Consider the following 24,585-nt stretch of genomic DNA (forward strand, 5'->3'; position numbering starts at 1 on the left):
CATGGGGACCGACAAAATGTCCCCACAAGGTCAAACATTTCGGGTTTTACTATCCCTATGGGGACATTTGGTCCCCACAAAGTGATAAATACACGCTCACACACTCTCATACACTCACACACACACACACTCACACACACACACACACACACACACACACACACACACACACACAGAGACAAACACACACACAAACAAACGCAGACACACAAACACACACACACAAAGAGACACACACAAACACACACAGAGACACACACACATACACACAGAGACAAACACACACACACACACACACACACAGACACACACAGAGACACACACACACAGAGACAAACATACACACAGAGACAAACACACACACATACACAGAGACACAAACACAGACACACAAACACACACACACACGCACACACACACACACACAAAGAGACACACACACACACACACACACACACACAAACAAACACAGAGACACACATACACACACAGAGACGCACACACACACAAACAAACACACAAAAAAACACACACACACACAGACAGACACACACAGAGACGCAGACACACACACACACACACACACACACACACACACACACACACAGAGACACAGACACAGAAAAACAAACAGAGACAAACACACACACAGGTTCACACACACACACACACACAGACAAACAAACACACACACACACAGACAGACACACACAGAGACGCAGACACACACACACACACACACACACACACACACACACACACAGAGACACAGACACACACACACACACACACAGACAAACACACACAGAGACACACACACAGAAAAACAAACAGACAAACAAACACACAGGTTCACACACATACACACACAGACAAACAAACACACACACACACACAAACAAACACACACAGAGACACACACAGGTTCACACACACAGAAAAACAAACAGAGACAAACACACACACAGGTTCACATACAGACACACACACACACACACACAAACACACAAAGACACACACATACATACAAGCATACACACACAGGTTCACACACATACACACACAGACACACACAGACACAAAGAGAAACACACACACAGGTTATAAAATGTCGACTTCCCATTGGCCATTTTCTTACATTTTTCGCATTGTGACATTGATGAGATTTTGGGTGGAATATAATGGTACAAAAATAAAAATATCATAATAAATAATACTGATATATTATCATGTATAAAAATTATTACATATAAAATGAATAATTATATATTGACTTGTATAATAATAATAATAATAATAGTAATAATAATGTAATAAAATAATCATGACACAGTATTATTATATTATCATTATTATATCATAACAGGATCATTTGATGTGTCTGTATATTGTTCTATAAAGTTTTACAATGTTTTACAATGTATTTAGACAATTTCCCACCCAAATTCTCATTAATGTTACAAAAAAATTGTAATAAATAATAATGATAAAATGTATAAAAATAATTACATATAAAATAAATAATGATGTATTTTCATATAATAATAATAATAATAATAATAATAAATATAGCTGCAAGCAGCGACATCGGGGTCAAGCCAATTATCGGCATCATGAGCAGCAAAAGAAGATTTTCGACATGTTTTTGGTTAGAGTCCGATGAACAGTGTATGAGGAGTTAGAACAAGTAAACTTTCAATCTTAAAAAAAAACATTTATTTTAAAAATAACGAAATACAGCAACTTCTAAAAAAAATTTCCAGTATGTTGTGCTGTTCTGAAACTGCTGAGGTGGTATCTGGGCTTGATGGTTCTCATGCAGGAATGTGTTCAAGAGTTATAAGTCAAAATAGCAATTTTTATATCTCCTGACCAGTAGGGGGCAGTGTGCCAAAATGCTGCAGGTAACCTCAGGGCCTAATGGTGATGACACGTACCAAGTTTCGTCCCCATCCCTCAAAGCGTTGCGGAGATACAGCCTCAAGTTCAACTTTGCGCGTTCCATTCGAAAACGGTATGGTTTATCAAAACTCCGTTAATAACTTTTTGTCGTGAGTGCCTCTAGATGATGCAGGCCAATTTTCATGCAAATCGGCCTAGTTCGGAAAAGTAGGTTTTCAAAACATTTAAAAATGGCGGACAGGAAAATTGCTCGATCATGACATAATTGGGATCATTGTTCTCGGCATGAACCACGGAATATATCAAGATCAGTCACATGACAGAAGGCGAAAGGAGTCAATAGCTATTAGCATTTTTAGAAATCGCATTATAATTTTTGACCACGAGGTGGCGCTGTCCCGAAACTTTGAGTCCCTTCAGAGCGTGGTGCCAAAGACACATACCGAGTTTCGTAACGACACGCCACGTCGTTCTTGAAATACAGCATTTTATGTCTAAATTAAAAATGGCCGATATCCAAAATGGCCGACATAGGAACATGTGGTATCGTTCGACAATTTTCGTTACTTTCGCAAGTGTTCAAGAGTTATAAGCCAAAAAAACCAAACTTTTTTTGCTAACTCCTCACCAGTAGGGGGCAGTGTGACAAACTTCTGCAGGTAACCTCAGGGCCTAATGGTGATGACACGTACCAAGTTTCGTCCCAATCCCTCAAAGCATTGCGGAGATACAGCCTCAAGTTCAATTTTGCGCATTTAATTTGTTGAAGCACAATTCAAAAACGGTTTGGTTTATCAAAATTGTATTCTTTTTGTCGTGAGTGCCACAAACAATCAAAAGGATTTTGAAATAGTAGCTTTTTAAGAAAATTAAAAATGGCACAAAATGACGTCATAGGGTGCTATTAAATATCAAAATTTAGTTTCTAAGACTAACGGTTCAAATGTTATTAACATAAATATGAGTGCAAATTTGGGCAGTTGGTGGCGCTAGAGGGTTTGAGCTAGAGACGCCACATTTGCTGTGGTAACAGATCAGACTGTGCTCTATCTGTGCGCCAAATTTCATAACTTTCCCACAAGTGGTTCTATGGGCGGCCATAGACTCAAGAGCGTAATAATAATAATAATAATAATAATAATAATAATAATAATAGGAACACTAACGAAAACAATAGGGGTCTTTTGCTGTTTCGGGGCTTGACCACTAATAATAATGCATTATCATATCTAATTATAATATCATAATTAAAATGATAGTTTGATGGGTCCTGTAGCGTGTTTATGAAAGCATTTTTATTGTTATTTTTTGTATTTACATGTATTTAGACAAATTCCCACCCAAATTTTCAATTACGTAATTAAAAATATATATAATAAAAATGGTAAATGCAAATGATATACTATGAAATAAATAATAACGTATAAAAACAATAATTATATATTTTATTATATTATAACTAATGCGTCTGTATAATGTTTTAAAAAAGCATTTTTATTTTTCACTATTTTCAAGATAATTTTCCACCCAAATTCTTATTAATGCAATTAAAAACTCATGAGAAAAAATGAATAATGATACATTATATAATAAATAATATTGTTTATTTATAAATGTAAACTGTAATATTTTATTAAATATTATAACATAATATATATATATTTTTTAACATAATTATTTATTGCACTGCCTTTATATTGATTTTATTTGTATAATTGTATTTCATTAATTTGTATTGTTATATAATGTAACAATTGTAATGTTTTGTGAAGAATAATTCATTTTATAGTAACGAGAACTGGGTTGAAGTTGTTCCTCGTCTTGACATGTTTGGGACGCGTCCCGCTCTGCATTTATGCATGACTCTTTCTTCATCGCTCTATTGTTGGCATGTTTCTGACATCATAATGTTTATACGCTAGCTCTAATAAACGCACGCATGTTTCATCCTGACCTGATTTAGCCGTGTTGATGAGCTCAGAGGCTCCGACAGCTCCGTGTACCGTCACCTCACCGTCAGGTAAACACAACTCGAACTCCTCCTGCGGCTTCACACAGTCTGAAATACATACACAGTTTCATTATTACACGCATTTAAGTTTTCATTACACACACACACACACACACTCACACACACACTCACACCATTACACACACACACACACACTCACACACACACACACACACACACACACTCACACACACACTCACACCATTACACACACACACACACGCACACGCTCACACACACACACACCATTACACACACGCACGCACTCACACGCACTCTCTCACACTCACACCATTACACACACACACACACACTCACACACGCACACACACACACACACACACGCTCACACGCACACACCATTACACACACGCACGCACTCACACGCACTCTCTCACACTCACACACACTCACACCATTACACACACACACACACACACTCACACACACACGCAAGCACGCACGCACGCACGCACACCATTACACACACACACACACTCACACACACACACGCACTCTCACACACACACTCTCACACACACACTCTCACATCACATCACACACACACACACACACTCATATACATCACACACACACACACTCATATACATCACACACACACACACACACACACACACACATACATCACACACACACACACACACTCATATACATCACACACACACACACACACACACACACACTCACATACATCACACACACACACACACACACACACACACACACACACTCATATACATCACACACACACACACACACACACTCATATACATCACACACACACACACACACACACACACACACACACACACACACATCACACACACACACACACACACACATCACATCACACACACACACATCACACACACTCATATACATCACACACACACACACACACACACTCACACAGAACAATGTATACCTTCAGTCAGTTCAGACTCATAGATTGAAACTTTGGTTCCATCCAGAACGACATACTTCCTCTCCCAACCCTGCTGGCCCCTCTTTCCATTCCTACAGGGCAAAAACACAGCACACGTCAACTTGCATTCCTGATACATATTATGCATCAGGAATGTAAGAAGGGTTTGGAACGACATGAGGGTGAGTCAGAGATGACAGAATTTCGTTCTTGCACTCTAATCTGCAGTCCAGTTTGAATCGTACGATATGAGCAGTGCGTCACACACCTGGGTTGTTTCATCCATCCCTCCAGTCTTACGTGACCCGACGCCTCTTTCACCTGCAGGGCGGGCGAGCTGGCTTTATCTCTGCACAGAGCCTCAGTGAAGTGTGTGGCGTACTCAGCGGGGAGACCGCAGGTCGCCGGCAGACACGGAGAACACTTCGGGTGACACAGAGTACGACACTCTGAACGAGAAAGACAGGAGAGATGAGACGGAAACATTTCAGAAGAAGATAAAGCATGAATGTTCATCCTAAAATGTTCATGTGTGTGTGCTGGACTGTTTTTGTGTGTTACATTTTTTTTTTTTTTTATGTATATTTTTGTTTAATTTCCTGCCCTCAGCAGCCGGTTACCAAATGATGACATCAGATTTTATCAGAGCAGATATTTTAAATAAAAACATCATATCAACTATATGCAGGGCTGGGCTGGTAATCTGGCATAACGGGCATTTTCCCGGGTGGGCTGACGCACTTCGGGGCCGATTGGGGCGGACTGTCAATTTTGAGAAATGAGCGGGCCGGTGGGTCGGCCACGAAATGTGCTGCGATAAGCTAAAATGAGCCGTAGCGTCGGCCACAAAACGGTGCCGCAATATGCAGAAAAGGACAGCGAACACATTTGGGTCAGTTGCGAGGCAAAATCCCTGGCCGATTTCTCTTCCCAGTCCAGCCCTGCCTACATTTATTAACTAAAAAGCAGCCGCCGGAGGACGGAGGAGCCCGGCCACCTGGAAGCGGAGGAACGGCGGCCGACCGCGAGGGGAGAAGGAGCTCCCAACCAACCGCCTGGAGCGGTTACCGCTGCCAGGGGCGGGGGAGACCCCTACCGTCCATCAAAAACGCGTCGGGCGTTCCGTCCGCCAGGGGCCGGAGGACTGCCTCCGATCCGCCCGGGGAGCCGCGGCTGTCGTCCATTGGTAGTGGAGGAGTGGCTGAGGACCAAACTACGGCATATCGGAGAACCGGTGAGTACATTCTTCCGCTGCCGCTCTGTGTTGGCCTTTCCCTGTCTTTTTAAATGTTCTATTAATTTGGCTCAAACACCATTACGGTGTGTAGGTGCTGCAATTTTTTTGGTTTCCCTCCCCTGATCCAGGTTGACAGGGATGACCTGTCGGCAGATGGGGCGCAAGGCACGCCCCCCCACCAGGGAAAGGAGAGAACGGGGAGGAATGTGGCAGGGCGGGGTCGGGTCGTGATTCCGCACACCCGGCACCTAGCTCGAGAGGGATAAGGGCCGACGAGACGGCTGTGTGACAGAGAGAGAGCATTACGGACAGCTGTCCGACACCTGTTTGTATGTTTGTCTTTTTAGTTCAGTTTAATCATTAAAATATTATTTGTATTGTCAAGCCGGTTCTCGCCGCCTCCTTTACATTAATCCCTTTAGTAATTTGGCTCTGTAGACTCAGTAGAGGGGCAGCGCTGCCATTGAATAGCGTTGCAGGAATTCATTCACATCGGCGGACAAATGGCACGTTAAAGTACCGTTAACGGAACTGAAAGTCATAAAAATTATACCTTTACATTTACGCATTTGGCAGACGCTTTTTCCCAAAGCGACCTACAATGCTCTTACTACAGGAACAATCCCCGGAGCAACCTGGAGTTAAGTGCCTTACTCAAGGACACAATGGTGGTGACTGTGGGGATCAAACCAGCAACATTCTGATTACAAGTTATGTGCTTTAGCCCACTAAGCCATCACCACTCTACATACGGATACGGTTCTGAATAAAACCAGTTCTTGGTTCCTAAACCCTAGTATGTTATTTGTGTGTGTGTGTGTGTGTGTGTGTGTGTGTACCAAGGCAGGTTGCAGCTTGTCGGCCGAAGTGCACCGTGTCCAGACAGACGGCACACTTCGCTGCTCTCATATTCAAACCCACGGTGAAACGATGAGGAATATTATGATGCATCCTCTCCTTCACACGACGCCCGTACTCTACAGAGAGAGAGACAAAGACAAAATTATAAAGTATATTTGATTTTATCTCACAAAAGGGTGTAGCTTAAAAACAATCATCTGGCAACAGCAGCAGAACAGCATTGCTGTTGCACACTGACATAAGTATTCAGACCCTTTGCGATGACACTTGAAATTGATCTCAGGTGCATCCCATTTCTCTGGATCATCCTTGAGATGATTCTACACTTTGATTGGAGTCACCTGTGGCAAATCCAATTAATCGGACATGATTTGGAAAGGCACACATCCGTTTATATAATGTATTATAGCTGTTAATGCATATCAGAGCAAAAAACAAGCCATGAGGTCAAAGGAACTACCTGGAGACCTCAAAAGGCACAGATCTGGGGAAGGCTACAAAAATAAAATGTGGCTGCATTGAAGGTTCCCAAGAGCACCGTGGCCTCTATAATATTTAAATAGAAGTTTAGGACAATCAGGACTCTTCTTAAAGCGGGTCACCCATCCAAACTGAGCAATCGTGGGAGAAGGGCCTTGGTAAGAGAGGTGACCGTGAAGATGATGGTCACTCTGGTTGAGCTCCTGAGATCATGAGTGGAGACGGGAGAAACTTGCAGAAGGACGACCATCACTGCAACACTCCACCGATCTGGGCTTTATGGCAGAGTGTCCAGACGGACGCCTCTCCTCAGTGCAAGACACATAATAAAGCACCTAAAGGACTCTCAGATTGTGAGAAACAAGATTGAACTCTTTGGCCTGAATGGCAAGCGTCATGTCTGGAGGAAACCAGGCAACGCTCATTACCTGGCCAATACTATCCCAACGGTGAAGCATGGTGGTGGTTGCATGATGCTGTGGGGGTGCTTTCAGTGGCAGGTACTTGGGGACTGGTCAGGGATGAAGGAAATCTGAATGCAGCAAAATATAGAGATATCCTTAATGAACAACTGGTCTAGAGCGCTCAGGAGCTCAGACCGGACCGCAGGTTCACCTTCCAACAGGGCAATGACCCAAAGCACACAGCCAAGACAACACAAAAGTGGCTTCGGGACAACTCTGTGAATGTCCTTGAGTGTCCCAACCAGAGCCCGGACTTGAACCCAATCGAACATCTCTGGAGAGACCTGAACATGGCTGTGCACCGACGGTCCCCATCCAACCTGACAGAGCTTGAGAGGATCTGCAGGGAAGAATGCCAGAATATCCCCAAATCCAGGTGTGCAAAGCTTGTCGCATCATACCCCAAAAAGACTCGAGGCTGTAATCGCTGCCAAAGGTGCTTCAAGTAAGTGCAGAGTTAAGGGTCTGAATACTTTCCAATTGCACGATGCTTTGTCTTCGCTATACGCTATGCAGAATTTAAATTCATTTAAACTGACTGATCTCAGTTCAGGAGACTCTGGGCTGTCAGTAAAGGGTTAAACTTTCGACGTACCGAATCAGTCATGTGACAAAACAACATGGTGCTGACCACAGCGGGAGAAACACCAACAAAACTACATCTGGTAAAAAACCCAATTACGTTTTAACATCGAAAACCCGTTTGAGTCGTAAGTTTAGAGTCTCTAGTTTCAGCCGATATGCCATTTTTCAAATTTGAGTGATTTATCGCAAAACGCAATGTACACTAATGTGTACTTTAACGCATTTCGTCCTTAATGTACTATATAATGATAATGTACTGTACATTATCACACTGAGAATAACTATATTCATCCAAAAGCTGGAAAATGTGTCTTTCAGAGGCTTTATATGGAGTTATGATGATAACAAGGTGCATTTCAAACTGTTCTGAGACCAGTGCAGACAGACAGCACACTGGAGGTTAAGTCATTCACTAAATAGGGGAGCAAGGGAGCATCCTATAACTCTCCTATAACTGTTCTGAGACCAGTGCAGACAGACAGCACACTGGAGGTTAAGTCATGCACTAAATAGGGAGCAAGGGAGCATCCTATAGCTCTCTATAACTGTTCTGAGACCAGTGCAGACAGACAGCACACTGGAGGTTAAGTCATGCACTAAATAGGGAGCAAGGGAGCATCCTATAGCTCTCTATAACTGTTCTGAGATCAGTGCAGACAGACAGCACACTGGAGGTTAAGTCATGCACTAAATAGGGAGCAAGGGAGCATCCTATAGCTCTCTATAACTGTTCTGAGATCAGTGCAGACAGACAGCACACTGGAGGTTAAGTCATGCACTAAATAGGGAGCAAGGGAGCATCCTATAGCTCTCCTATAACTGTGCTGAGACCAGTGCAGACAGACAGAACACTGGAGGTTAAGTCATGCACTAAATAGGGAGCAAGGTAGCATCCTATAGCTCTCCTATAACTGTGCTGAGACCAGTGCAGACAGACAGAACACTGGAGGTTAAGTCATGCACTAAATAGGGAGCAAGGGAGCATCCTATAGCTCTCCTATAACTGTTCTGAGACCAGTGCAGACAGACAGCACACTGGGGGTTAAGTCATGCACTAAATAGGGAGCAAGGGAGCATCCTATAGCTCTCCTATAACTGTTCTGAGACCAGTGCAGACAGACAGCACACTGGAGGTTAAGTCATGCACTAAATAGGGAGCAAGGGACCATCCTATAGCTCTCCTATAACTGTTCTGAGACCAGTGCAGACAGACAGCACACTGGGGGTTAAGTCATGCACTAATTAGGGAGCAAGGGAGCATCCAGACAGCACACTGGAGGTTAAGTCATGCACTAAATAGGGAACAAGGGAACATCCTATAGCTCTCTATGCAGTTAAGTGCATTCACTCCTAAAATTTGCCCCCCCGGCCTCAATCCGGGTGGCGGAGGATGAATCTCAAGTGGCTTGTTGAGCGTGTTACCGTGGAGACGTAGCACGTGTGGAGGCTTCACGCTATTCTCCGCGGCATCCACGCACAACTCACCACACGCCCCACCGAGAGCGAGAACCACATTATAGCGACCACGAGGAGGTCTCTACCCTCCCTAGCAACCGGGCCAATTTGGTTGCTAAGGAGACCTGACTGGAGTCACTCAGCACGCCCTGGATTCGAACTCGTGACTCTGGTGTGATAGCCAGCGTCAATACTCGCTGAGATACTCAGACCCCGTATAGCTTGGTATTATTAAAAATTTCACAACTTAGTCCCGCTGTCCACATATGTGCAAATAAAACATTTTATGAACACTATTTGCTCTAAATATATATTTGCATAATTTGTTTATTAGGAGGGGACACGCTCAGTCGCACGAGGTTCATAGCAGGTGTAAACGGTAAATCGGTTAAAAACGAGATGTTTGACCTAAGTGTATAAACCTGAGAGCAATATAACTCATCTGAGAGAGAGAGAGAGAGAGCTGAAGAGAGAGAGAGATAGAGACAGACTTACTTTCAAACGTGACCCTCCTCTTCTCTGAAAGAGTAGAAGAGAAACAACACTCCGATTTGACTGAGTGGAACACAGTGAGAGAAAGAGAAGGACAGACACAACCAGACAACCATTTGGACACATATTTGCCACATTTCACAACAATAGTATAATATATATAATAAATAAGAGAGAGATAGATCAAAAGAATTGAGGGAAGGAAACATGGAAGGACAAAAACAGGAGAATATATTTTGAATAACAAGCACATTTAAACCCCAAATTCTCAATAGTGTTAAGGGGCGGTCGCACGACACTTCGCGCTCCATTCACTCTCATTCAAATAGTTTTTAGTCATTCTCAGTGGTGACACATAACAGTTTCTCATTAATCTAAAGCCATGGATTATTTTTTATTAGCTCAAACTCAAGGCATCAAATACTACCACGATGTTTAAATACTATAACATTTTCATAACAGTTTTGCGCGTTCCCTCGTAATAAGTTTTGCGTTCCCACGTTATAAGTTTTGCGTTCTCTCACAATAGTTTTGCGTTCCCTCACAATAGTTTTGCGTTCCCACGTAATAAGTTTTGCGTTCCCACGTTATAAGTTTTGCGTTCCCTCGCAACAGTTTTGCGTTCCCTCACAACAGTTTTGCGTTCCCACGTAATAAGTTTTGCGTTCCCACGTTATAAGTTTTGCGTTCCCTCACAACAGTTTTGCGTTCCCACGTAATAAGTTTTGCGTTCCCACGTTATAAGTTTTGCGTTCTCTCACAATAGTTTTGCGTTCCCTCACAATAGTTTTGCGTTCCCATGTAATAAGTTTTGTGTTCCCTCACAACAGTTTTGCGTTCCCTCGTAATGAGGTTTGCGTTCCCACGTAATAAGTTTTGTGTTCCCTCACAATAGTTTTGTGTTCCCTCACAATAGTTTTGCGTTCCCACGTAATAAGTTTTGCGTTCCCACGTAATAAGTTTTGCGTTCCCTCACAACAGTTTTGCGTTCCCTCGTAATGAGGTTTGCGTTCCCACGTAATAAGTTTTGTGTTCCCTCACAATAGTTTTGCGTTCCCTCACAATAGTTTGCGTTCCCTCACAATAGTTTTGCGTTCCCTCACAATAGTTTGCGTTCCCTCACAATAGTTTGCGTTCCCACGTAATAAGTTTTGCGTTCCCTCACAATAGTTTTGGGTTCCCTCGCAATAGTTTGCGTTCCCTCACAATAGTTTTGGGTTCCCTCGCAATAGTTTGCGTTCCCTCGCAATAGTTTTGGGTTCCCTCACAATAGTTTGCGTTCCCTCACAATAGTTTGCGTTCCCACGTAATAAGTTTTGCGTTCCCTCACAATAGTTTGCGTTCCCACGTAATAAGTTTTGCGTTCCCACGTTATAAGTTTTGCGTTCCCTCACAACAGTTTTGCGTTCCCACGTAATAAGTTTTGCGTTCCCACGTTATAAGTTTTGCGTTCCCTCACAACAGTTTTGCGTTCCCACGTAATAAGTTTTGCGTTCCCACGTTATAAGTTTTGCGTTCTCTCACAATAGTTTTGTGTTCCCTCACAATAGTTTTGCGTTCCCTCGTAATGAGGTTTGCGTTCCCACGTAATAAGTTTTGTGTTCCCTCACAATAGTTTTGTGTTCCCTCACAATAGTTTTGCGTTCCCACGTAATAAGTTTTGCGTTCCCTCACAACAGTTTTGCGTTTCCTCGTAATGAGGTTTGCGTTCCCACGTAATAAGTTTTGTGTTCCCACGTAATAAGTTTTGTGTTCCCTCACAATAGTTTTGCGTTCCCTCACAATAGTTTGCGTTCCCTCACAACAGTTTTGCGTTCCCACGTAATAAGTTTTGCGTTCCCACGTAATAAGTTTTGTGTTCCCACGTAATAAGTTTTGTGTTCCCTCACAATAGTTTTGCGTTCCCTCACAATAGTTTGCGTTCCCTCACAATAGTTTTGCGTTCCCTCACAATAGTTTGCGTTCCCACGTAATAAGTTTTGCGTTCCCTCACAATAGTTTTGCGTTCCCTCACAATAGTTTTGCGTTCCCTCACAATAGTTTGCGTTCCCACGTAATAAGTTTTGCGTTCCCTCACAATAGTTTTGCGTTCCCTCACAATAGTTTTGCGTTCCCACGTAATAAGTTTTGCGTTCCCACGTAATAAGTTTTGCGTTCCCTCACAATAGTTTGCGTTCCCTCACAATAGTTTGCGTTCCCTCACAATAGTTTTGCGTTCCCTCACAATAGTTTTGCGTTCCCTCACAATAGTTTTGCGTTCCCACGTAATAAGTTTTGCGTTCCCTCACAATAGTTTTGGGTTCCCTCGCAATAGTTTTGGGTTCCCTCACAATAGTTTTGCGTTCCCTCACAATAGTTTTGCGTTCCCTCACAATAGTTTTGCGTTCCCTCGCAATAGTTTTGGGTTCCCTCACAATAGTTTGCGTTCCCTCACAATAGTTTTGGGTTCCCTCGCAATAGTTTGCGTTCCCTCGCAATAGTTTTGGGTTCCCTCACAATAGTTTGCATTCCCTCACAATAGTTTGTGTTCCCTCACAATAGTTTGCGTTCCCACGTAATAAGTTTTGCGTTCCCTCACAATAGTTTTGCGTTCCCACGTAATAAGTTTTGCATTCCCTCACAATAGTTTTGCATTCCCTCACAATAGTTTGCGTTCCCACCTAATAAGTTTTGCGTTCTCTCACAATAGTTTTGCATTCCCTCACAATAGTTTGCGTTCCCACGTAATAAGTTTTGCGTTCCCTCACAATAGTTTTGCGTTCCCTCGTAATGAGGTTTGCGTTCCCACGTAATAAGTTTTGTGTTCCCTCACAATAGTTTTGTGTTCCCTCACAATAGTTTTGCGTTCCCACGTAATAAGTTTTGCGTTCCCTCACAACAGTTTTGCGTTTCCTCGTAATGAGGTTTGCGTTCCCACGTAATAAGTTTTGTGTTCCCACGTAATAAGTTTTGTGTTCCCTCACAATAGTTTTGCGTTCCCTCACAATAGTTTGCGTTCCCTCACAACTGTTTTGCGTTCCCACGTAATAAGTTTTGCGTTCCCACGTAATAAGTTTTGTGTTCCCACGTAATAAGTTTTGTGTTCCCTCACAATAGTTTTGCGTTCCCTCACAATAGTTTGCGTTCCCTCACAATAGTTTTGCGTTCCCTCACAATAGTTTGCGTTCCCACGTAATAAGTTTTGCGTTCCCTCACAATAGTTTTGCGTTCCCTCACAATAGTTTTGCGTTCCCTCACAATAGTTTGCGTTCCCACGTAATAAGTTTTGCGTTCCCTCACAATAGTTTTGCGTTCCCTCACAATAGTTTTGCGTTCCCACGTAATAAGTTTTGCGTTCCCACGTAATAAGTTTTGCGTTCCCTCACAATAGTTTGCGTTCCCTCACAATAGTTTGCGTTCCCACGTAATAAGTTTTGCGTTCCCTCACAATAGTTTTGCGTTCCCTCACAATAGTTTTGCGTTCCCTCACAATAGTTTGCGTTCCCACGTAATAAGTTTTGCGTTCCCTCACAATAGTTTTGCGTTCCCTCACAATAGTTTTGCGTTCCCACGTAATAAGTTTTGCGTTCCCACGTAATAAGTTTTGTGTTCCCACGTAATAAGTTTTGTGTTCCCTCACAATAGTTTTGCGTTCCCTCACAATAGTTTGCGTTCCCTCACAACAGTTTTGCGTTCCCACGTAATAAGTTTTGCGTTCCCACGTAATAAGTTTTGTGTTCCCACGTAATAAGTTTTGTGTTCCCTCACAATAGTTTTGCGTTCCCTCACAATAGTTTGCGTTCCCTCACAATAGTTTTGCGTTCCCTCACAATAGTTTGCGTTCCCACGTAATAAGTTTTGCGTTCCCTCACAATAGTTTTGCGTTCCCTCACAATAGTTTTGCGTTCCCTCACAATAGTTTGCGTTCCCACGTAATAAGTTTTGCGTTCCCTCACAATAGTTTTGCGTTCCCTCACAATAGTTTTGCGTTCCCACGTAATAAGTTTTGCGTTCCCACGTAATAAGTTTTGCGTTCCCTCACAATAGTTTGCGTTCCCTCACAATAGTTTGCGTTCCCTCACAATAGTTTTGCGTTCCCTCACAATAGTTTTGCGTTCCCTCACAATAGTTTTGCGTTCCCTCACAATAGTTTTGGGTTCCCTCGCAATAGTTTTGGGTTCCCTCACAATAGTTTTGCGTTCCCTCACAATAGTTTTGCGTTCCCTCACAATAGTTTTGCGTTCCCTCGCAATAGTTTTGGGTTCCCTCACAATAGTTTGCGTTCCCTCACAATAGTTTTGGGTTCCCTCGCAATAGTTTGCGTTCCCTCGCAATAGTTTTGGGTTCCCTCACAATAGTTTGCATTCCCTCACAATAGTTTGTGTTCCCTCACAATAGTTTGCGTTCCCACGTAATAAGTTTTGCGTTCCCTCACAATAGTTTTGCGTTCCCACGTAATAAGTTTTGCATTCCCTCACAATAGTTTTGCATTCCCTCACAATAGTTTGCGTTCCCACCTAATAAGTTTTGCGTTCTCTCACAATAGTTTTGCATTCCCTCACAATAGTTTGCGTTCCCACGTAATAAGTTTTGCGTTCCCTCACAATAGTTTTGCGTTCCCTCACAATAGTTTGCGTTCCCACGTAATAAGTTTTGCGTTCCCTCACAATAGTTTTGCGTTCCCTCACAATAGTTTGCGTTCCCACGTAATAAGTTTTGCGTTCTCTCACAATAGTTTTGCGTTCCCTCACAATAGTTTGCGTTCCCACGTAATAAGTTTTGCGTTCTCTCACAATAGTTTTGCATTCCCTCACAATAGTTTGCGTTCCCACCTAATAAGTTTTGCGTTCCCTCACAATAGTTTGCGTTCCCACCTAATAAGTTTTGCGTTCTCTCACAATAGTTTTGCATTCCCTCACAATAGTTTGCGTTCCCACGTAATAAGTTTTGCGTTCCCTCACAATAGTTTGCGTTCCCTCACAATAGTTTGCGTTCCCACGTAATAAGTTTTGCGTTCCCTCACAATAGTTTGCGTTCCCTCACAATAGTTTTGCATTCCCTCACAATAGTTTTGCATTCCCTCACAATAGTTTTGCATTCCCTCACAATAGTTTTGCGTTCCCTCACAATAGTTTGCGTTCCCACGTAATAAGTTTTGCGTTCCCTCACAATAGTTTTGCATTCCCTCACAATAGTTTGCGTTCCCACGTAATAAGTTTTGCGTTCCCTCACAATAGTTTTGCATTCCCTCACAATAGTTTTGCGTTCCCTCACAATAGTTTGCGTTCCCACGTAATAAGTTTTGCGTTCCCTCACAATAGTTTTGCGTTCCCTCACAATAGTTTGCGTTCCCACGTAATAAGTTTTGCATTCCCTCACAATAGTTTTGCATTCCCTCACAATAGTTTTGCGTTCCCTCACAATAGTTTGCGTTCCCACGTAATAAGTTTTGCGTTCCCTCACAATAGTTTTGCGTTCCCACGTAATAAGTTTTGCGTTCCCTCACAATAGTTTTGCGTTCCCACGTAATAAGTTTTGCGTTCCCTCACAACAGTTTTGCGTTCCCTCACAATAGTTTGCGTTCCCTCACAATAGTTTGCGTTCCCATGTAATAAGTTTTGCGTTCCCTCACAATAGTTTGCGTTCCCTCACAATAGTTTCCGTTCCCACGTAATAACTTTTGCGTTCCCACGTAATAAGTTTTGCGTTCCCACGTAATAAGTTTTGCGTTCCCTCACAACAGTTTTGCGTTCCCATGTAATAAGTTTTGCGTTCCCTCACAATAGTTTGCGTTCCCTCACAATAGTTTGCGTTCCCTCACAATAGTTTGCGTTCCCTCACAATAGTTTTGCGTTCCCTCACAATAGTTTGCGTTCCCACGTAATAAGTTTTGCGTTCCCTCACAACAGTTTTGCGTTCCCTCACAATAGTTTTGCGTTCCCATGTAATAAGTTTTGCGTTCTCTCACAATAGTTTGCGTTCCCACGTAATAAGTTTTGCGTTCCCACGTAATAAGTTTTGCGTTCCCTCACAATAGTTTTGCGTTCCCATGTAATAAGTTTTGCGTTCCCTCACAATAGTTTGCGTTCCCACGTAATAAGTTTTGCGTTCCCACGTAATAAGTTTTGCGTTCCCACCATGGTTTCGTCAAAAGAGTGAGAACGAGCAAAACGTTAAAGTTAGTTATGTTTGAAATGATAAAACAACAGTTCTAGAGTTGAAAATAAAACCTCTGTGTTTTTAAGTGTGTTTATAGTGAATGTGTTGAACTCCACCTGTGGTTCCTCTGCTAGAACACCTGTGTGAACTTCAGGGGAACTGATGTCTGGTGTTACACGAGCGTTACAGTACTGACCATCCGGTGTGGAGTTCTCTTTGCGTCGGGCCGAGCTGGACGGGTTTAGCAGACTGCTGGGGTTCGGCTGACGCTCTGGAGATTTCACAATAGCCGACATGAGGATCTGCTGACGTGCCGACGCCGGTGTAGATGGAGCCACGTGCTCCTGGACTTTAAAATGTGCCGCTAGGAGAGGAAGACAGAGAGAGATAGTCAAACAATGTCTAAAAATGTTCTACAAAACAACTCAAAAAATAAACATTAAATTCTAATCACGCATTGCACGGCTAAGGCACAGATGTCATTTGAGTCCTCTCTCATTAATATGCGCTCATTTACAGAAATGCCGGTTTTCTTAAAGAGACAGTACCGGTTTTTAGCATGTGCTCAACAAATCATTGTAAATACTACTTATGCATGTAAACAATAAATATAAGTGTAATTTTGTGTTTCAAACATTTGCATATAGAGTGGCAAGAAAAAGTATGTGAACCCTTTAGAATTAGCTGTTTTTCTGCATTAATTGCTCATAATGTGATCTCAGCTTCACTAAAGTCACAAGTATAGACAAACACAATGTGCTTAAACTAACAACACACAAACACTAATAATCATTCATGCCTCACTGGAAAGAGATCTCAGAAGACCTACGATCAAGAATGGTTGATTTGAGGGGGTCTGGGTAACTTGTAGCGAGTATTGACGCTGACTATCACACCTGGAGTCGCGAGTTTGAATCCAGGGCGTGCTGAGTGACTCCAGTCAGGTCTCCTTAGCAACCAAATTGGCCCGGTTGCTAGGGAGGGTAGAGTCACATGGGGTAACCTCCTCGTGGTGGTGATTAGTGGTTCTCGCTCTCAATGGGGCGTGTGGTGAGTGACTCCAGTCAGGTCTCCTTAGCAACCAAATTGGCCCGGTTGCTAGGGAGGGTAGAGTCACATGGGGTAACCTCCTCGTGGTGGTGATTAGTGGTTCTCGCTCTGAATGGGGCGTGCGGTGAGTGACTCCAGTCAGGTCTCCTTAGCAACCAAATTGGCCTGGTTGCTAGGGAGGGTAGAGTCACATGGGGTAACCTCCTCGTGGTGGTGATTAGTGGTTCTCTCAATGGGGTGTGTGGTGAGTTGTGTGTGGATCGTGGAGAGTAGCATGAGCCCCCACATGCTGTGAGTCTCCGCGGATGCACATCGAGTCACGTGATCAGATGCACGGATTGGCCGTCTCAGAAGCGGAGGCAACTGAGACTGGTCCTCCGCCATCCGGATTGAGGCGAGTAACCGCGCCACCACAAGGACCTACTAAGTAGTGCGAATTGGGCATTCCAAAATGGGATACGGGACAAGCTAACAGAGCTCTCACCTTCATCTCGTAGTGTGCGCAGCTCGATCCTCATCTTCTGCAGCGCGTCCTCCAGCTCAGAACAGCGCGTTCTCTCTTTCTCCAGAGCCGCTTTCATGTCGCTGTACGGTACGGGCATGGTGGGCTGAGATGAAATCAATGTCGCCCCATTAGCGGTGACGCCCACCTCCTCACGACGCCGCCCGAATATGCCCTATGACAGACAGAGGACAGACATTTTTGGTTAATACAATAAATAGAGTCCGCTAACATTTCAACATATACTAATACATTTATAAAACTGAAAGTTGGGTAGCACTACGGTAATTATTAGGTATTAACCCTAAACTTTACCCGTATTATTTAGATGTAGTTACGTAATATTACCAAGTAATTTCTTGAGATATTTAGGCTTTTTTTCCAGAGACTGTGTAAATTTTGGGGGGTCCGGGTATCTCAGCGAGTATTGACGCTGACTAGCGTACCTGGAATCGCGAGTTTGAATCCAGCATGTGCTGAGTGACTCCAGTCAGGTCTCCTTAGCAACCAAATTGGCCTGGTTGCTAGGGAGGGTAGAGTCACATGGGGTAACCTCCTCGTGGTCGCTATAATGTGGTTCTCGCTCTCGGTGGGGCGTGTGGAGTTGTGCGCGGATCGCGGAGAATAGCGTGAAGCCTCCACACGCACTACGTCTCCACGGTAACGTGCTCAACAAGTAACGTGATCAGATGCGCGGATTGACGGTCTCAGACGCGGAGGCAACTGAGATTCGTCCTCCGTCACCCGGATTGAGTCACTACGCCACCACGAGGACTTAAGAGCGCATTGGGAATTGGGCGTTCCAAATTTGGGGAGAAAAAAAATAATCGGTTTTGGGAGATTCCCGATTCGGTTTTAAGGCTAGTGGACACTACGTGACTGTAGCACGTCTCCTTTGATGTCTGCGACGGCATCCCACCCACTGTCTTTATTATTTTCAGCTGCGTTTATTATTTTCTTCCTTATGCAAATTAAAAACAGGCGCTTCTTTCGTGTTTGTTGATGTTTTCAAGTGTAAACTGAAGGAATTTCATTATCTTCATTTTAAGATGCATTTTGGGCGATCTTTTTGAAATGGGACAATGCTAAATGTAGCTGTAACGGACGGTCTTTCGCCGGTTTTGTGCAAATTTAAAGGGAATTAAGTGTACGATGTTAAAATGTAAAAAAGCGAATGCATGAAAATGTATAACACAGATATGAGCAGCACGTACAGTATGAATATTTTTGTTTTTAGGTGTCAGTGCCTTCCTGAGCCGGTCCTACTAATTGTTTTTCCCCTCTTTCTCTCCCACAATTTTTTTTTCAAAATGTTTTTTTCTCAGAATATTTCTTTTCTCTATTAAAGGAAAATAAACTAAATACAATATTTTTTCCCAAAAACATTTTTTTTTTTAAATTTAAATACCCAAATGTTATTTTTTTCTTTATTAAAAGGAAAATAATTACAAAATTATACAATATTTTTTCCAAATTTGTCTTTTCAATTTAAATACCTAAATGTATTTATTTTCTCTAGTAAAGGAAAATAAACTAAATAAAATATTTGTTCAATTTTTTTTTTATTTAAATACCCAAATGTATTTTTTTTCTCTATTAAAAGGAAAATAAATAATAAACTAAATACAATATTTTTTTCAATAAAAAAAAAAAATTAAATGCCCAAATGTTATTTTTTCTCTCTTGAAGAGACAACACGAGAAAAAAATATTAGTTTTTGCTTGCTAGATAACAATTAGCAAGCAGTACCAACCTCGGCCACCAGGTGCCACAATCAGAAATCCAAACACAAGTGTTCAAAAGAGACGACCAGGTGTAACGGTGATGTCTCGCGGATCACCCAAAACTCATCTTAATACCAGTCGTACCAGTAGTACACGTGGCCTCAGCCGGGGACGAACGCTCACGTAGTTGATACACTACAGACCTGAAGTGTTCGCAAAAACACGGCGGAAAACCGGACCGTGACTCGCAGGGTGCCGCATGTTTGGCTTTACCTTTTTCTTCTTGGTTGGTTGGTCCATCTTGGCCTGCAGGAAGTCGATGAGTTTGGTCTGTTGCGAGATGGTTCCCTCCATTTTCACTTTCTCGTGAGAGTACACGGCCTGACGAGAGAGCAGACGGATGAAGATCAGTCTTCGTGCACACACACACACACACATTCCTGCGTCTCATCGCATGAGCAGAATTGAGCATTAACAATGTTCAGTTTGACTCTTTCTGCAGTCTTCTGCTTCATAGTGTGTGTGATGGGTTTTGAACAGAAAGGATAATTAGCTCATTAGTCGTGTGTATTGAGTGAATGGGAGCTGTCAGTGTGTGTGCGTGAGAGTGTGTGTGTGAGAGAGAGAGAGAGAGAGAGAGTGTGAGTGTGTGTGTGTGTGTGTGTGCGTGTGTGCATGTGCATGAGTGTGTGTGTGTATGAGTGTATGTGTGTGTGACAGTGTGTGTGTGTGTGAGAGTGTGTGTGTGTGTGTGTGTGTGTGTGTGTGCGTGGCGTGTGTGTGTGTGTGTGTTAATGTGTGTGTGCACCTGTATGTTCTCAAGCTGGTACTCGAGGTCAGTTCTCTCAGTCTTGAGCATGTCGGTCTGGTCCAGCGCGTCCTGCAGTCCCTGCGTCAGCCTGAAGATGTGAGTCTTCTGTAGATCCATCTGCTGCTGAAGTTTACCTTGCTGAAACACACACACACACACACACACACACACACACACACACAATCATTTACATCATTTCAGGGTTGTTGCGTGTTTTCAGTATATGGAATAAATGTCCTTATCTGAGCTTTACCAGAGCTCTGGCAAACATGGCAGCAGGAGTGTCGGTGACCCGTTTGAAGGACCAAACTGTTTTAAGATTTACTGTATGACATGCGTGAGTCCATGTGTGTTTGTGTGTGTCACACCTCTTCCATCAGCCTCTGTTTGAGTTCTCTCTCCGTCTCGAGTTTCTGCTGAAGACCGCGTGCGTTCATCTCCAACATCGCGTGTTTCTTCTCCAGATCGTTCAGCTGAAAACAACAACACGCATCAGACAAGACAAGACATGTTCAGCCGTGTGTTCCTGTGTTTAATTCATCTCCATCAAGCTGCAGTAGTTATGCACAGCTAGTTAAACTCCATATTGGCATGAATATTAATAACACAGAAGGACTGCTGGGGCAAACCAGGACCGTCGACTCGGTGTGTGTGCGCGTGAGACTTACAGTATCAGACAGACTCTCAGCTTTGAGTCTCTGCTCTTTCAGGGCCTGCTGTAAAGCCACAATCTCAGCTTTGTGTTCCCTCACGGCCAGTTCGACCGCCTGTCGAGACTCAGTGCTGCGCTGGTCCGCTCGTAGCCTGAAACCAGACGAGAGCCGATTAACAGCACAGTCACGTTGGAGACCAAACACAACCTGATGGAACGATATGAGCCGACAGATAATGCCAATGCAAAAGAAATGCATGAAATTGTGCATTTGAAATGGACTAATTCGTCACTTCTCACCGGAGTTTACGCCTCTGGGTGTTTTGTGCGCGTCACCTGTTCTGTTTCTCGTTGTCCAAGAGTCTCTGCATGTCTCGGGTTCTGCGTTCGGCCTGGTTCTTCTCGTCCTCCAGAGCAGATCTCCAGTTCTCCCACTGTCTCTCTTTCTCCAGCAGCTCGTCGTTTAGACTCTCCAGTTCCACCACCTGCTCCTCCAGCATACTGCACGTGGTCTTCAGAGTCTCGATGTTCTGCGGACAAACAGAATGAGATTTTAGTCACTTGGTTCATTTCTTGCGAGTGATTCGCAAACCAGTCGCACTTCGAGATGTAGATCAGTTCTGGCGGCACTTTCGGTGATTCACGCAAGTAAAAGCATCCGCATTGTGCCGTCCGTGCTGCACGGCCGACTGGATGACAGACATCGTTTCAGCGAGGGGAGGCGGGAGTATTTAAGGTGAGAGATGTGTAAAGATGGTCTGTGTGTTTTTATATGATGTGATGGAGAAGGGAAGGAGGTATTGCCCCAAGTGAAGGGGTTCAAGTACATCGGGGTCTTGTTCATGAATGGAGCGGGAGGTTGGCCATAGAATCGGGGTAGCGGGGGCAGTATTGCGCTCGCTCTATCGCACCGTTGTCACGAAAAGAGAGCTGAGCCGAAGGCAAAGCTCTCGATCTACCGGTCAATTTTTGTTCCTATCCTCACCTGTGGTCATGAAGGCTGGGTCATGACCGAAAGAACTAGGTTGCGAGTACAAGCGGCCGAAATGGGCTTCCTCGGAAGGGTGGCGGGCTTCTCCCTTAGAGATAGGGTGAGGAGCTCGGCGTAGAGCCGCTGCTCCTTTGCGTCAAAAGGAGTCAGTTGAGGTGGTTTGGGCATCTGGTAAGGTTGCCCACTGGCCACATCCCTAGGGAGGTGTTTCAGGCACGTCCAGCTGGGAGGAGGCCTCGGGGAAGACCCAGGATTAGGTGGAGAGATTACATCTCCACACTGGCCTGGGAACGCCTCGGGGTCCCCCAGTCAGAGCTGGTTAATGTGGCTCGGGATAGGGAAGTTTGGGGCCCCCTGCTGGAGCGGCTGCCCCCATGACCCGACTTCGGATTATCGGTTGAAGGTGGATGATGCAGAAGTGTCATTAAATGTCTATGTGTTTGTCCCAGATTTCTCCTTACTGTCTTAAATGTTACACTGGTGCCGAAACCAGGTTAAGATGAAGGATGCGCCGCCCAAGGGAGAGCCCAATGGGACGCCGAGGGAGTGCTCGATCTGGTGGCGCTGGAGCACTGCATCAACAGGAAGGGATGGCTGAGGGGGTCCATTGCCATCGCATGGTGTCCCAGAAGGAAGTACGACAGCGAGCTGAGGGCCAGTCGAGGGCATGTCCAGGGCCGGCAAGCTAGTCTCGGCTCTCCCTCTCGTTTTACCCACCCCCATCTTCCTTTTCTCCTCTCTTTCGCCCTGTTCCTCCTCCCAGGTACACACAGGTCGGATCCAGTGACCGGTGTGACCCGTCAATGCTACCTCCCTAGAAATGGGTGGGATAGGTCACAGGCTGGAGAAATCCCGACCCGAGTTCGGCGATGGGGGTATGTGGCGAGCAGGCCTTAGCCGAGCGGCGTCTGGGCAGAGCGAGGCCTGAAAGGTAAGGGGCAAAGGACCTCGATCTGGTGGTGCTGGAGCACTCCATCAACCGGCAACCGGAAAGGATGGCTGAGGGAGTCCATTGCCATCGCCCAGTGTCCCAGAAGGAAGCACGACAGCGAGCTGAGGACCAGTCGAGGGCGTGTCCGGGGCCGGTAAGCCCATCTCTCTCTCCCTTTTGTTTTACCCACCCCTTCTTCCCTTTCTCCTCTCTTTTGCCCTGTTCCCCCTCCCAGGCATGCACAGGTCGGATCCAGAGTCCAGTGTGCGTCAATGCTCCCTCCCTAGAAATGGGGGGATAGGTCACAGGGACTTAGACACCAGTATCGGTATCTGGAGTTTAGGGGTAGACTTTTTGTTTGCCTGAACCATGGCAAACGGAGGGAATGTTGACATGTAGATTTTGGGTGTGTAAATGACTTGTACCTGTTTCTGGTTGTTGAGGTGCATCTCTCTGTCTGCGACCTCTCTACGCAGACGGTCCACATCATGAGTCAGCTGCAGTCGCTCCTCGTTCTCCACCGTCATCTCGTCCAGCTGTTTGGACAGGTAGAAGTTCTGCCGGTTTAACTCCGCGTTCTCCTGCATCAGCTGAGTTAACTGCTCCTCCAGGTCTGTTATTACCTGTCACATCATCATCATCAACATCATCTTCATCATCACCACACGTCAGTCACAGTCTTGTTTCATTGCCCTCATCAACAGAATCATGATCATCTGATACACTAATCACCCACTAATCAATATTTACGATTATGCTAATCAGCCATTGTACACTATCCAATAGGCTAAAAAATTTTAAGTGGTAAATGGTCTGCACTTCTATAGCACTCAGAGGTTACCAAAGCGCTTTACACTGTGTCCCAATCACCCATTCTCACACTCATATACCAATGGCGGCAGAGCTGCCATGCAAGGTGCTAGCCTAACTTGGGGTTCAGTGTCCTGCCCAAGGACACTTTGGCACGTGGAGTCATGTGGGCCGGGAATCGATCCGACAACCCTACGATTAGCAGCCGATCCCCTCTACCACCTGAGCCATAGCCGCCCCACACACAAAAAGCCACAGAAGTTTTGATCCTTCATAGATTTCTGGCGTTTGATATTTCTACTGTTCTAATCCGCCTCGATGCAGAGCCATGCAGCTGCCCGATGGTCTCATAATAAAGCGTGAACATTGTATGAGCTTTTAAGAGGTTTTTGCAGTGTTGCATTGTGCGTTTATGACGTTGTAGAATTTCCACGAATGTTTTTTCCATGAAAGAAAACGAGATCACAAGCACTTGGTTACATGACTGCCAGCACACCTCTATATATGTATGGTGTGCTTCATCCACACGCAGTTGGTCGAGTG

The 24,585-nt window shown here is 44.3% G+C and overlaps 1 protein-coding gene across 1 annotated transcript in view; it reads right to left on the minus strand.

The window, feature by feature from the left end:
• Positions 1-24,585, minus strand: part of LOC127625353 (citron rho-interacting kinase-like) — a 115,081-nt gene that overhangs the window by 19,418 nt on the left and 71,078 nt on the right. The window contains exons 25-37 of the mRNA XM_052100612.1: positions 23,658-23,855; positions 21,647-21,840; positions 21,327-21,462; positions 21,027-21,131; positions 20,656-20,796; positions 20,121-20,228; positions 18,106-18,298; positions 16,768-16,935; positions 10,437-10,496; positions 6,936-7,073; positions 5,128-5,308; positions 4,860-4,951; positions 3,857-3,961 (exon numbers count right to left, since the gene is read on the minus strand). Coding sequence (XP_051956572.1) covers positions 3,857-3,961; positions 4,860-4,951; positions 5,128-5,308; positions 6,936-7,073; positions 10,437-10,496; positions 16,768-16,935; positions 18,106-18,298; positions 20,121-20,228; positions 20,656-20,796; positions 21,027-21,131; positions 21,327-21,462; positions 21,647-21,840; positions 23,658-23,855 — 1,819 coding nt within the window. The remainder of the gene's footprint in view (positions 1-3,856; positions 3,962-4,859; positions 4,952-5,127; positions 5,309-6,935; positions 7,074-10,436; positions 10,497-16,767; positions 16,936-18,105; positions 18,299-20,120; positions 20,229-20,655; positions 20,797-21,026; positions 21,132-21,326; positions 21,463-21,646; positions 21,841-23,657; positions 23,856-24,585) is intronic.

Source organism: Xyrauchen texanus, chromosome 3, assembly GCF_025860055.1.
Source record: "Xyrauchen texanus isolate HMW12.3.18 chromosome 3, RBS_HiC_50CHRs, whole genome shotgun sequence".
In the NCBI taxonomy this organism is placed as follows: domain Eukaryota; kingdom Metazoa; phylum Chordata; class Actinopteri; order Cypriniformes; family Catostomidae; genus Xyrauchen; species Xyrauchen texanus.